The following is a 15,825-nucleotide window of genomic DNA, read 5'->3' on the forward strand; positions in this document are numbered from 1 at the left end:
CGGTTTCTTTTATTCTCAAATTTAAAAAAAAAATAGACCGGCGCTTGTGAAGTCAGCTTTTATAAACCTCGCCGGTGATGCGGTCACATGAGTCGACGTTGAATAGGTGCAACTTTTGAAAAGACTTCATAGCGCTGTATAGATAGAACACATAGACACACCCTTCGCTCTGTCCAACCAATCAACCACGACCCGGGAACGCGGCTGCCTGTGGTCGCAACACACACGGACACAGTATGGAGAGACCGAGACAGAGGTGGACGCGGTCTATCTTAACTGAGAGAGCAGACCTGCAAAGTGCGCAGTGACAGAGGAATAACACAAACAAAAAGAAGGAGAAAAAAAAAAGAGGCAAATAGACAAGTTTTGTGGGACGAATATCAGCGCGGTCTTCTTTTTCCCTGAACGTCATCATTGTCAATGCTCAAGTTGCACATACGAGTAGGCTACAAGTTTCCAATGGACAGACCCTTGGAGAAGGCTGGCGCAACAAGCATGGGATTATTTTTGTAATGTGGATTGCTATTCTTTTGCAAGAAAATAAAGGTCCGTTGCGGAACAATGTGGGACGTTTTGCGTCTTGGATTCTCGTTTTTCTGGATATCTTGAAAATCATTGGCAACAGTTGAGAAGGAAGAAGTTATGCGCAAAGGATTGTATGCTCCGACCCCGGGACCATCATGGATTTGCCTCGAGAATTCCCAGCCCCTTATTTAGAGAAGTTTTAGCCGGTCCACTTGTGTTGTTATTTTACTTTTTGTTTTAAACTTCATGCTTGAGAACAAATCGCCACTTTGGCCTCTTGGATTTTAAAACATCGCCTGCCTTTGGATTGGATTTCCAACACCATGAACATTATTGACAGTTTGACACTATTATTTTTGACGCTGTCAGCTGTCAAGGTGAGTCATGTGCCCCAGAGAGCAAACTGGAACGAAAGAGAAGAAACATTATTCGACCTCTATTTGCGTAATTCAGCCGCCGGTCATTAATGTGTAGCTCGTCCTTGCCTTTCCTCCGGCTAGGTCATCGCTCGTGTTTAAACAAACCGACATGTTTCGTGGCTGTGGGAAGATTTAAAGAGCCATTACGCAAAGCCGACACTATATAAACCGAACCCCCACACTCGCAGGTGGTGCGTTTTATGTGGTGCCAATGCGGCATATGTGATGATTTTAAAATAATATTGAAGTTTGACGCTGGGTGATCGCGGGCCTGCTCTAAAACCACCTTGGAGATATTATTACGCTTTAAAGGCGCAGTGGCTCCATTCTGAATTAGGACATGTGAGCAGGTTCAGGCACTGAGATTATACTCTCACGGTTCGCCTGCTTCAATGAGGAGAAATCCTACTTTTACACTACGATTGTTAACAATCAGTTCCAGGTCAAGACTCAAGCACTAACTTCACAGATTCATCAGGTTGACGCGAGAATTGGAATGGCTGTTTAAGAGCGCGCTGTAAATCGTTACCCATAATGATTAATCAAGTGCAGTGTGTCCAGGGAGGCTTTGAGCAAAGGTTTCCGAGTGGAAAAAAACAAACAAACAATACACACCAGCTAAGTTTTTTTTCTCCAACAACGAGATTGGATTTTGAAGGATTATTTCAGTGCTTCCGTTTGTGACATAGCTCTCACACCCTTAAATTTATGAAATATGTACCATGCAAAGTCCAGTAAAGTGTTTATTTATCCAACTGGGTGATTTAATGACAGCTAAACCCGCAATCACCGCCGAATAGTATCAGGATGCTGTCTCTGTTGCTCATATCCAGTCGGCCTATCATCGGTTTAGGGGTCGCTGTTCGCAGCTTGACACCCTGCTATTAATTATACAGTATTATGGTTTTTTCAGAGCTGGGGTCTCCCAGCCCACATTGAACCCGCTCACGCCACCAGAAAGGGGGCGGAGTCTGTGGCACCCACACAGCCGGACTCTTTTTAAACGTTTCATTAAGGAATAGAAAAAAAAAGTTTCACTGACTCAGTGACTATAAGCCAGTGGAATGGGTCTCACGCAATATTGACGAGGTATTGCGAGTTGCGCGCCTGTATGTGACACACAGAGAGAGAGAGAGAGAGAGAGAGAGAGAGAGAGAGAGAGAGAGAGAGAGAGGAGAGAGAGAGAGAGAGGCGCGCGGTCGTGCGCGTGTGTGAAAGCGAGAGAAAGTTGCCAAATCGCTGCTCTGTGGTCGGCTGGTGTGGTGACAGCTACCTCCTGTGAGGGAAAGTAGCAGGCTGGAATTCTTACCGGTTTTAATGGCGACAGTTGCCGCGGCGGAGGCACACAGAGGTTCGGTCACTGACACAAAAACTATCACATGCAGTCATTCACCAGCGGCAGAAGTTATGTCGTCGTCTTTGGCACGTTGTACCGCTGGCCTAATACACCACATAAAGCAGCTATATGATAATAAGGGTTGCTATATCATATCAAAAAGCAACTAATAAAAGGAAGGGTATCCACGTAATCTTTATTCATTGATTAATAACTTATTTTTTATATATATATTTTTTTACAATAAATCCAGATGTGGTAAAGGACCAGAATCACACTCTGAAAAATACATTTATATTTATTTCCAATGCTAGAAGCCATAGTATGAACACGTGGCTCGTATCGCTCCCTTTATTGCCTATCACCCAAGATACGACACATAATGTGGTCTTCATATTCGGGCAATGGTCAACAGAATATAAATATATATTTGTGCGCTACTATGGACACGTAAATGGCGCGAGCGATTGTCCAATCTACTGTAACTAACAGCTTGTATTTTTTTTGTCTTCCTTGCAGAGCGCCCACATACCGAAGGAAACAGAAAGAGGTCCACATGACGGTAAGGTGTCCCACAGGGCACTGTGGGAAAACAGCATGCCCTGGGCTCCCTGGCTGGCACTCAGCCAAATAGAAACAGGCTAGTTTGAGGTTCATCTTGACATTAAAGGGAAATTATCGCCTCCTGGTGGACATCTGCATAGCTTGACCTTGTCCAGATTTATCCCCCCACTCCCCCCTTTTTTAGTAAATGAGTTCAGTTTTACCCTTAAATCTCAACTCTTGGATGTTTTCATCCCAAACAGCATTCCTTCTTGTTTGAGGAAATGTTATGGTGACAAGACTCTTTTATAGAAAGGAATTTCACCCTCTTGGCCCGCACAATTTCATTTTTGCACAATCCGAGTGTTGCCCAATCTAATTTGGACAATCAGAAGCTGAACTTCATGATATTGTTCAGGCCTCGTGTGCTTTGGCTCCCCGGAGGCTATCAGGCTGGTGTTGTTCTAGGCTCTGGGTGATATTTTGGAGGTGTTGTCTGTCTGTGTGCTAATATCTTTCTCAAGAGCAGAACCCCTGCAAAGACTGAGAGGGGACTGACGTGGGGAAACTAGTCTATTGGTTATTATTGTGTAACTGTAGGTGAATGGGGCAGAAGCAGAGCTATAAAAGCATCGATACAGCGCATAGGGCCCAGATTGATATATACACAGAGTAGTACTGAAATTGAATGTGTGTATAAAAGTAGATAAATAAACCAACTGTTTCTCAATGGAATAATATAAAGTAAAATGTGTGTGCGTGTGCATGCTTGTGTGAGTTTCATCTTTGTAAGCCAACCAGTGTTTTTTTAATTCACGTCTCCTTTAGATGTGTGTTATACAGGACAGCTCCATTCAGGAGTCGGTGGTTTCGACTAAAGCTCCGCTGCCATTTTATAACCCTTGTACCCTGTGCCTCTGTCTCCCCCACTCCAGTGATCCCTTTAATGGAGGTGTACAACAAGAGTTTGTGTCAGCCTCGGGAGCTGCTGGTGGAGATTCTGCAGGAGTATCCGGAGGAGGTGGAGCACATCTTCATCCCTTCCTGCGTGGTGTTGACGCGCTGCGCCGGCTGCTGCAACGATGAGATAATGCAGTGCACGCCAACATCCAGCTATAACGTCACGATGGAGGTCAGCGGCGACATTTGTTTCAACAGCAATACTTTCAGTGTATTGTGCAGCGGGGTTTGTATTTATCCCGGAAGTGTGTTCCTCAAATTATACTTTATTTTGGCCTTTTTACGTGGGGTCTTCTAGTACCCCTCTGATCGGCCCAGAGGCCTTCCAGTGCCCTTCTGCTTAGCACAAGTCCTGTGCTCAATCTAAATGCCAATGGGGTTTGCTCAAAGGCTGCTCAGGTGTGACCTTTTGACAAAAGTCAACCCTATACTTAGCCTTTTTTTATTCTCACCCCTCTGCTTCTCTGTCTACAAGGAGTCAGTCAGTCTCTTTAAATTCATGAGACCATTCCTATTAAAAAGTGAAGAGCAACTTGAACTTTTTCATGTCTCGTTCATGAATTCAAGTTAATTCGTCAAGTTTTCACACAGATGTATTGCACATTGTCCACCACATTTCCAAAAAAAGAGAATGCAAATCAATACACCATCCGCCACTTTTATGCAAAGAGCAGAACTTGGGTACATTTTGTATCAATTTGAGGAACTAAGATGCTTTGCCATCTCTTCCATTTTCATTCAGACCAGTTTAAGCCTTTAAATATGGGTTCATATCGGAAACAGAATTTTATCATATCTGAACTTTAGTGACCTTTCTGTGTGACGTTTTGTTGATCCTTGTCCATCTGCCTTTGTCCATTTCTTGAAAGCTATGATTGTAACACTGATCCACGTATATATATATATATATATATATATATATATATATATATATATATATATATATATATATATATATATATACGTATATATATATATACGTATATATATACGTATATATATATATACGTATATATATATATATATATATATATATATATATATATATATATATATATATATATATATATATATATATCCATTCAAAACTGTAACGATTTCTCTTCTCTCATTTCTTTTTTTACAGATAAAAAGAATAAAACCCCAAAGGCAACAAAATGATATTTTCATGAGTTTTACAGAACACAGCGCATGTGAGTGTAGGTAAGAAACCCCAAACTCTCACTGAAGCACACAAACACAACGTGAATGAAACACTAACCGCTGTGCGTTGGTGTGGCAGAGCAGAGGTTCCACCGAACACGTCATGTCAAGTCATTGTTTCGTCTGTTTGCCTTTGACACATTCAACACTTGTATCAGGTGGATTCATACCTTATCTTTGCTTCTTTTACGACACTGATCTTACAAAGACCTGAGAGGGTTTAAACATCCTCCATATTGCTTGAGTTTACCCTCATTCCATTGTATTTCTCAAGCAAAGGAGATGCATCCATTGTTTTCCCTATTTGGCGTGTAGACGTCACTCCTGGATCTACATAGTTGTGTAGTTATTGATCTCCAGGATAAGTACTGTGTGTCCTTTTTGTGGCCTCCAGTCGCAGTAAGGCGACTTCTCCTGGTACGATGATTTATACATTTTATGGATCAATTTGATATTCTGTGTTTATTTGAATGTTTCATAGGCAGCTAATGTAATCTGTTAAATCCCTGTTTTAAAAACAGATAAGTGCTGCAACTTAATATGAAATTAGGGGCATGTTCTTCTTGTGCTGGCGTTTATGATCGTTTGGCACAGCAGAATCAGATGGTTCCCAGAAGTCAAACAAGGGAAAAAAGTATATATTTCATCTTCATATCATCTTCCCCGAATGATCATGTCACTATCCGGGTCAATCGTTAACAAACACACGTCACATTGCCTCTGTTGGAAGCTGTAGTGGTGGTGAGACACATCACGTCCTGATGTTTGGTTAATTTGATCAATTTGGTGGCTGAGATCTGAGCTGACATGAAATAGCAAACTGTGACTCAGCAACCCGGATGCGGGACATGCATCATTCTCCCACGTTTAAGGGAAATCTTAATAGCAAACAAACTTTGGAGGACTTTTGGCCGAGGACCAAGCTCTCTCTTTTCTGAGCTCTTACCTCTGAGACGTGTCTGTATTTTGTGCAGTGAGGCTGCAGCAGGCTGTCTGGAGAGCATCTGGCTATAAAGTAATACCACTGTCAACTTACTGTCTGTGATGACACAATGTCTGTGATGACACAATACTTCACAATAAAATAATTTAGATACAGCTATAAACTTTATGGCTTTCATAACATTTTAGAGGGTGTGATCAATCTATTTTGTAGTTTAAGAAGTTTTACTTCACAAAATTGTATGTAGGCATTAAGCACTTTAAACAGAACAGGTCACTGCCAAAATCCCTCGTGTACAGGAAGACAATCCCAGTTTGGGAATGGCGGACTCCGCCACTCACAATGCAAAATCCCTATGTTTAATTTTGATTTAACATTTATTTCAACAGATAAAATCCGTTGAGATAAAAGCTCTTCTGCGATGGCGTTCTGAAGAAGGCAGCACAGTCAAATGTCAAGTGCACGTCAGTTCCACGCAAACAATAAAACAAAGACAAAACAGTACATTACAGAGTAAAAACGTAGGTCAACAAACCAACAGAAGAGGTTCAATAGACAGATAGTGTATGATACACACTGTATAGACAAAAAGGAAACAACAAAATTGTTATGCGTGGCAGCAAGAACAGTTTGTGATTAAAACCTCTGATAACTTTTGTTTAAAAGTAGCTAGCGAGATGACCGACTCTAGATTGAGTCTAGTCTGCAGATCATTCCAAGACCAAGGCCCTTCATAAAATTGACAGAGTCCCATCAAAAACACAGATTGAGTTCATGAACATTTAAGGATGATACTTTTAATTATATACATGTGAGTGCTGTTGCAGTGCATCAGAAATCTAATTTACTTTTGCTTCAAATAGAAACTTGGCTGTGTGTCTGTGACCTCTTTGAAAGAAACACAGTTTCCTAACACTCTTGGCGAATAGTCCTTCCATAGTTGGCCAGCAGATTTATTGCTCCACATGGAAGACAAGTGAAACAAGCCTGCCAGCCTGCTATTGTGGTCCTGTTTGTATGCGTGTGTCTCCATCAGTGATGGAGACACACACTCTACATGTGTGTGTGTGCGTGCGCGTGTGTGTGTGTGCACGGCGTTGGGAAACATCCGAACAAATCTACTTCACTTACTGAGCGATTGAAAGTGAAAGTTTTATCACAGTTTCTGGTATCAGACGATGCCACACCGTGACTTAAAACAAATATGATGTAAGTCCGCCCGTGGCGGTAAAGAGCCTCTGGGATCTGATGGTCTTGATACGTATCTGTTTACCGGGAAACAGTGCGCAGTGATCTAATGTCATTTTGTTTTCTTCCTGCCTTTCAGGTTAAAGAAAGAAGCAAAAGAACAGAAAGAAAAGTGAGTACAGCACTTTTTCTGCATGGAGATTGTTTTTTGTTTTTTTCTTCCAGGGGGAAACAATGGGGACTTGAGATTTGATCTTTTTCCTGTTTTGCCCTGCAAACAAACTCTCACTCTCAGTCTTCAGCAGCTCCCGGCCTTCCGGACATTCTCCCGTATGCTTATCCTGTTTTGTTTTTTTCCCTCACTCCCTTTTTCTGCTGCCTTGCCATATTCTTTCACATTACCAAACACTTCCCAACGATACAATTTAATTAAAATACAAGCTACTACATGATATCATGTCATGCTGAGATTAGCATGCAGCTCTCAGGTGATAAACACGGGGGAATAGCAGCTCAATCCATTCAGGTGAATGAGTGACACTTGATGAGGGCATTGCCCTCTCTATACCTGTCCTTTACACCTGTCCTCCCTTTTGTATCTCATCTTTACATTCCTCTCATCTCTTCTTTACTGTTTACATCCCACTTAACTTCTGTTACTCCGGCAACTGGTTGCTCTGATATAGATAACAGTGTTTTTGAAGACCGGTTAAACTGTTCTGTTTATGGTTCTTGCTTGAGTGTTCAGTGTGCACAAGGTCATTAAAACTCTTTAATCCTCCTTCTGCGAACAGTCGTTAATATCTCTCGGTTGCAGGGGGGGTTGCTGCTTGTATTTTGGTTTTATGTCAGGTCATCTGTCATATAGATAAGTACTAGTTTTGAGACCTCCTCTTTAACCTTGTCTTGATTGTTTACGAGTCCGGCGTCGGTGGTGTGCGTCTACAAAGCGATGGTCTTAGGGTCATTCAACTCTCATTTCTGATGCTTTCATACTGTCATGTTAATTTTAACATCGGCGCTGACCTCTCAGTGGTGACGGGTCTCTGGGGGTCTTCCTGATGTGGTTGTGCAACTGTCAACGTCCACAGGGAAACCGGACCTAACATGAAAGAGGAAGTTTACGCATTTACAGGAGTTTCGTCCTATCTTTATTGGACGGTGTCATATTGGTCATTCATCCCAGCTGAGTCTGAATGAGCACCATTGGATGGATTGTCATGGAATTGAATAAACGCATTCTGATCCCCCCCATCATTAGGTCAAATGTCCTTTGATTTACAATCAAATAACTGCAAAACTAATGACATCCCCATCAGCCTCCGCTGCACTTTGTCTTTTGATGCTATTAAGCGAATGGTATCATGCTAACACGCTAAACTAAGAGGATGAACATGGTAAATATTATATCAACATGTTACCATTGTGAATATGTAACTATGCTGGCATTAACATTTAGTTCAAAGCACCTCTGAGCCAAAGTACAGCCTCGCTGACTCTTAGCCTTCTCTTTTCTATTTTACCTGTTATCTGGTACCTGCATCAAAGCCGGCATGTGAATCCAATATTTCCACAGGCTAAGCCAGGAACTTCCGCAACCTGTGCAGCAAACTCTGTTTGTTCCAGAAGACGAAGAAGACCAAAGGCAATATTGTCTGAGGCAATATTAGAGTTAAACATGACCTCTTCCTTAAGGAAACTTGTTATCATTGCAATCACGAAAATGCATTTAAAGATGCAACCTGCTGCTAGTTTTCAGGTAAAAAAAATAAAATAATAATAATATATATAGTGGTAATGTCACTCCTGCTGAGGTAAAACTGTGGTTTGAGGTCTTACTATGATGTGTTGAGCACATATTTTTGAACATGCCAGAATCTAATCATGATGAGGTAAAAAAATATTATTATCATTATCTTCAACCACTATACAGTTTTTCTCCTTTAAACAAAAGTCAGCATGATGCCCTGTATATACATACAGTTTCCATTAATGTCCACAGAGACATTTAGTTTTTTCATTTCTATTTGAGAAAAAAAAGATCTGTAGTTGTAATCATCTGAGACAGCAAAAGCTTGTGCAGCCTAGCTCGTCTTTGAATTCACATCCAGCCCGCACCTGTGAAACTCCAGGTGTATGCTTGACAGGCTTGTTCTCATTGTGCTGTGGTCTGAAACAGGTTGAATCAGCCATAAAGAGTTGACCCAGATACCTTGAAAGATACAGTTTTGGTGGAGTCCAAATTCATTGTCCTCTGAGAAATTTCAGAACAGCCAACCGAGCCAAACCTCAAACTATTAACAATTTTTTGTAATATTCAAGTTGGACAATGAAGCCATTTCCTACAGAGAATATTTTCTATTCATCACATTGACAAAACGCTACATTAAGCTGCAACCTTACGACCTACAAAGCAGGACACACTTTTGTAGTTGCTTCTTTATTTTTTTGTTAATTTCAACAGCTCAACAAAAAAAAGTGGTGTTTTTTGTGTGCTGCAATCTCTGAATCAAGATCACCCCCTTACTGAAACACATTTAGACATATCACACACACTCATGTGAACACTGCCTGATGCCGTACTCATAACATGATGATAAAAGTTATCATCCCAAACTGGCCAATAAAGACAAAATAATCAAATTAAGAAATAACCTGTTATGAATGAAAATGATAGTTTGGCTCTTTGATTAATATAAATGATAAAAGATTGCTATTTATCAGTGTTGGTTGTCAGTTGAGGCCTTTCTAAACACATTGGCCCATCTCTCCTCAGTCTCTCAGGCATCTCTCTGCGTTGTTGTCCTCTTTTCTCTTTGCAGAAAATCCCGGAAAGGCAAGGGTAAAGGCCAAAAGAGAAAACGAAAGAAAAACCGCGACAAAACAATTCACGATGCGTATGTCAGCTCCGCCTTCTCCACCTACCTGCACTTGAGTGTTGCGCTTCTCATAATTAAGCTAATTTGGGAGGAGCTAATTTGCCCCTTTTAATTTGCACCGTTAGCCCCATCAACTAGCATGTCTCTTCTGTGTATTGTCCTAACTTTGTCTCGTCTGTCATGTTCCACGTATTCAAATTATCAGTGTCTAAGCTCCCTTGTCTGCTAACGTTGTTTTGTTAACGTAGCTTTAGCAAAACTTTACGTAACTGCGATAACCGGGAAAGTACAGCAGGCTTGCCAGCCATATCCCACATCGCTAGAGATGAACCATGACCCATCTCCACACGCCAAAATACCCATCTAATCTCCCCACAACTTCACCAGCTCTCTGTCTGAATAATATCACTCCGTCCGGGGGAGACTGGGACCTTGGTTGGGATGAGATACAGCAGCGTATCATGAAAAACAGTACAAACTATAGAGTTTCTTCTCACATCTTGTCAGATACCAAGTTTTCTGATTGATAATGGAGACGTTTAAACAACGTGAAAATAAACAGATCAGCAGTGAGCAGTAACTTGAACATTTTACTGAAACAAGGTCACAGCTCCACCACCATGGCTATGCAGACGGGTTCAAACTGTTCTGGTATCTGTGCTGGCATCAGGATTGTAATCGCGGTGCTCTGTTCAGTGTTGAGTCTGTGCCGCTTTGCTGTGTCTCGTCCCCGTCTCCTTTCCACTCTTTGTTCTTTTCATCTTTACCAACAGTTTTTGCCATCGTGTGCATAATGCTGGTACTTTGTATGTAATGTAAAGATCTAAGTGATGGCTATCTATTGCCTTTTTTATTTTTGCTAAGGGGGATATGTAAACAAATTGTTTAGCATGTACTTTTTTGTTTTTTTGCCTGCTTTTGTCTCTGAAACTATACAAGAGCACCCATATTTTATTCAACAATAATATACAAATTATCTCATGTTTCTTCAGTGCTCATACTGTAAAAGAATATGTGTTTATGTATTAATTTGTCATTTGTACATTGAGATGTATCTAAGTCTTCATCTGTCAATTTTACACCTCTGTTCTGAATCTAATGTCCCTCTGTGGGAGACATAGTCTGCAGTTTTCACTCAATAAAATGAAATGTTTCTTAATGGAGCACCAAGCAGACCCCTGAGTCTTCTTTATCAAGAGTTTTCCATTTTTAAGAGTGAGAGCAAGGTCATTGACCCGCAGTTCAAAGCCAATATGTGTTGTTTTGTGTTGCATGAAACAGTCCAGTCCCTTTGCTCACTGCATGTCTATCACCTACAAGGCATTTGTGAGCGGTCCAATCAATGAGAGAGGTTTTTGGGGACGTGACGGAGAGTAATTTTACTGCTTGAGTATTTGCCTGCTCTGTGGGAACCTGTGTGCAATACTACCCAACTGTCACTTGCAGTACAACTCATCGGGCCGTGGCTTGGAAGAGCAAACTGGAGCGTACGAAAGGGTTGACCTAATGGTGACCTTTCTTATGGGTGGTAATAGTACACTGTGATAATCATACTCTCTCTCTCTCTCTCTCTCTCTCTCTCTCTCTCTCTCTCTCTCTCTCTCTCTCTCTCTCTCTCTCTTTCTCTTTCTCTCTCTCTTTCTCTCTCTCTCCCATCTCGGTCTGTCTCTTTCTGTCCAGTATTTGTGAGCCATGTTGTGATCACTGCTCGGAGAGGAGAAAGCGCTTGTTCGTGCAAGATCCAGCAACCTGCCGGTGCTCCTGCAAGCACACAGATGAATACTGTAAAGAACGTCAGCTAGAGCTCAACGAGAGGACCTGCAAGTAAGTTCTGTCCGATTATGGAGCCAAATGGAAATTGTAACTTCTGAGTTCTGCTCCAGAAGTATCTTGCGTACTTTAGTAAGGGCACTAATGTAGTTATTGTTGTTATAGTTGTTGCCAAACCGATCTAAGATGTGTCTGTGATATGCAAGTTTATTTTGAAAAGACTATGCATGTAACAAGAGGAAATTGACACATGTTGCCTTAAAAATAAGGAGTAACCTTTTGTAAGATATCATCAGAAACATTGTATGAGGATATGTTGACCTTGTCCATGGCTCGTGGTGACAAACCCAAAGAGAATTATCAACCAACTCTGCAGCTCCTCATAGCTCTACAAAGCTTTATATTGTTCTTAAACTCATTATTCTAGTTGAATGGCCTGCAACTTTACTGATTTAGTTGACCAATCAGGCTCTCATCGGTTTTGTTGACACTCTAAACCCACTTTAGGCAGCCTGGCCAGCACCAAATGGCAATAGCAACTAGATGCGGAACATAGTGCCGCTAAAGAGCAAGATATTTCCGTCCAGAGTTGGTGGAGACTAAAACAGAGCAAAAAGGGGGGGGTAGCATTGGACTCACATTTGTCAGGTGGAGGCAAAGAGGACTCCAAATAAATGTAAATGTCGCTCCATGACTCCTGGTTGATGTGTAGTCAACTGATTGCGAACACCTTCACCATATCAACCTTAAAAGGTGATAATATATCGGTGATGTGTTTGTGCGTAGTTCTACTGCCCCCAGGTGGCCAGAAAATAAATTGCAGAGCTTTGTGATCCAGTGACACGGGCTAGCAGAATACTGTAGCAGCTAGCATGAATGTAACATTGTGACTTTAGATCTCTATTTGTTTATGCGTGTATATGTCTGAGAAAAAGGCCAATGCATACTTCTATAGACAACTTGTATTTGTTTCCTTGTTCTGATAACTGTTTCATCTTTCCCTCTTGTTTAGATGTGACAAGCCAAGGAGATGAGAGAGGTGGCAGCACCAGATGTACAAGATGAAGGAATATTCTAGATATTTCACAGCACAGCACTTTGAACCGTAAGCTCTTCTTTTCTGTGGAAAGCATTCCCCTTGGACTGTCTTGAGAGTGAACAATAAGAAAGACTGAACTGAAGCTTCCTCCCACTGTTTATCTGTGTGTATATAGACCATGAAAAAAGACACACAAAAAAAAAAAGAGTACAGAATTGTTATGCTGCTACAAAAACAAATAACTACCCATCATTTGACAAAAAGCAAATAGCCTTCATGCTGTTTTGCATTTCTAACAGGCTTGTGATGCAGGTGTCGTCTCGTTGTCAATTCATTGTATGCAATCACTTCACTGGATATGAGTCTTTACTGTGGTTGTGTGTCAGGCATAAAATTGCCAAACCTCTCAATGTATATGTAACTGCTAAATCAGTGAGTGAGTCTGAAGAGGATATGGGAGCACACTCTTCTTTCGAAAATGATGGATGGATTTTCATTGGTCGATTTCTACTTTTGCTTTTGGAGTATAACAGCAGGAGAACCGGGACAGTTGAATCTGTCTTTACATGACAATGCAGGACTGACATGGACTTACACAATGTCACCATTGTGAGCAGCTTGCAGAAGAAGAGACTCCGGAGTGCCATATACTTTTAAAGGGATACTGGTTGTTAATATAGCATCTATTATTTTGCTATGTCCGACATGAAAACCACTGAAAACATCCTATACTGTATGTAGTTTGATTCCATTTGAAAAACTGTGCCTCGCAAAATGTACTGAGAAATCTTTCGAGTGCTTTTTAAATTATTTTGTTGTTTCCTTTTTGAGGAGAGGGGATTGTCAAAGTAGTTTTGTTAGTTTTTAAACTCAATACAGAACCTTTTGATTACATATCTTCATCTCTCAACTTGTACATACGTAATATCCCTTTATCCCATAGTCCATTTTAGATAATTTATAATGTTATAGAGTATTTTTCAGTATTCTACCCATATTTAATTTGGTCTATTTATATATGCAGTGTTATGTACCTGTGGCTGTCCTATCTCCCCCATGTGTAAGGTCACTGATGGCTACTCTCAGCATGGAGCCTCTCTGTGCTGAACAAAAAAAACAAGTCAAAAAACGATTTGTTAACATTCCCTAAATAGATCATTTGTACTGATGACATCTCCTCTGGATTGTTTCAACCCCTCTTATCTAAGGGTGTGGGTGCTGTGTAGGATTTTAACATGCTGTGTTTTTGTGAAAAGGTGTGTGTATGAGTGTGTGTTCACGTGCATTTGCCGATGCACACATCTGTATGGAGGTGTTAGTAAGTTGTATTTAAGTATTTAAGAAAGTAGCGGACCTGTGTTGTGTCCGTCTTGCAAGATGCAAATACGAATAAACTACTGCTAGCAGCTCAGCATACACTACCACAACAACACCACCGTTTTAAATTTGGATAACAATCTGCATCCTGCCGTAGACCCCTCATTATTAGTTATCTTTGTCTTTCCTTCACTATTAACATGTTTTCTGTGTCCATGTAAAGCAGCAAAGCATATTTATTTTCAAATTATATTGTTTTTATATAAAATAAGGAAAAGGTTGCTGTGTTGTGAATGCTGTGTTTTCAATAGGCAACATGAGTTTTCCATGTTTTTGTGCGGCAAGCTGATACTCACACATCTAGTCAGAATCCCTGCAGAATGTAATCTGAAAGAAAATAGAACAGAGAAATAAAAAATTCCTGCACGCTTTTCATGACAGACAGCCTTATGAATAAAATGGCACTTTGAAGCAGTAATTTCATCTGTTAAATCTAACTGTAGTCACCAATTTAGGATTACTATTATCAAAGGAAAAATGTACTATAAAAGTTGGGTTAGGCTTTTGTAGGTAAGGTTTTGGTAATAAGGAAAATCCTTTGGCATCTGTATGAGATGCATCAGGCTTTCAACTAACTCCAATTCAAACCCTCTATGCCTGTGGTTCTCAAACTGTGGGGGGCGACCCTCTAGTGGGGCATGGAGGTATTACAGGTGGGGCGTGGGATTTGGGATTAATAATCCTATTAATCCCAAATTATTCTCTGCATTTTACCCATCCTTAGTAATTAAGGAGCAGTGTGCTGCTGTGAAGCATTGGGGGTTCAGCGTCTTGCTCAAGGACACTGCGACATGCAAACTATGTGGAGACCAGGGATAGAACAGGCTACCTTGTGGTTTCAGGACGACCACTCCCCATGAGCTACATGAGAATTTTACATTGTACTTTTGTACTAAGTACACAGACAAAAAACGTCATTAATAAATACATGGTGAAATGCCTGTACTTTCATGGAAATGGCTAGGTTAACAGGTTGCGCTTGCGCGACTCGCCGACTCTTGGTGTTTTGCTAAAAGCCAATCTCACAAAAAGTTGGACCATTTTGTTAGAATTTTGTTGTGGCGGTGGGGTTCGAACATCTTTCTTCCTTCAAAGTGGGGCGTGACAGAAAAAGTTTGAGAACGACTGCCCTATGCCATCATTAGCCACCGAAGTAGTGTAAATAGCAAACAAAGTCCACCTGGGCGTAGGAGGGGAGGATGGATCAATCAATCAATGGATGGGTCAAACAAACAAAGGACTTTCACTCAGGAGACTTCTGTTTGTGTCCTGTATGAAACAAAGCCTTCATTGACTTATTTTAGCATACATTTTTATGTTACTTACCTAGCCTTCTCAACGCCACTGAAGTAACAAGCGTACTTATTTTACTTAAAAATCCTTATTTTAACCCCAACAATTATATTTTCATCTTTACTTTTGTTGCAGAAACCTGACCAAATACTTTTGTAAACCTAAAAGCTAAGCAAACCCACGTTGGAAGTTTAATTGCAAAGGGCCACTGACTCAACGTCTGTATTTGACGAGTTGTGTGAACGTATTGCAACTGATGCAGAGGACTCCAGCAAAAGAGTTGATCTTGGCTTTGGGTATGCTGCAACAAAATCTAGGAAAACACTGTTTGGCAACCACTTTGGGCCATG

The 15,825-nt window shown here is 40.9% G+C and overlaps 1 protein-coding gene across 3 annotated transcripts; it reads left to right on the plus strand.

The window, feature by feature from the left end:
• The first annotated feature begins 268 nt into the window (after positions 1–268).
• vegfab (vascular endothelial growth factor Ab) lies at positions 269–14,403 on the plus strand. 3 transcript variants are annotated; one of them, XM_079215364.1, is made up of 8 exons: positions 269–902; positions 2,800–2,842; positions 3,759–3,955; positions 4,910–4,986; positions 7,257–7,289; positions 9,940–10,014; positions 11,677–11,820; positions 12,779–14,403. In XM_079215364.1, exons 1-8 carry the CDS (start codon positions 849–851, stop codon positions 12,798–12,800), a joined length of 645 nt encoding a protein of 214 aa, XP_079071490.1. In that variant the 5' UTR covers positions 269–848; the 3' UTR covers positions 12,801–14,403. The 3 variants fall into 3 exon arrangements, with proteins under 3 accessions (XP_079071490.1, XP_079071491.1, XP_079071492.1); XM_079215366.1 differs by lacking the exon at positions 269–902 and adding an exon at positions 2,227–2,295; XM_079215365.1 differs by lacking the exon at positions 9,940–10,014.
• The last annotated feature ends 1,422 nt before the right edge of the window (positions 14,404–15,825 follow it).

Source organism: Taurulus bubalis (genome assembly GCF_910589615.1).
Source record: "Taurulus bubalis genome assembly, chromosome: 3".
Taxonomy (NCBI): domain Eukaryota; kingdom Metazoa; phylum Chordata; class Actinopteri; order Perciformes; family Cottidae; genus Taurulus; species Taurulus bubalis.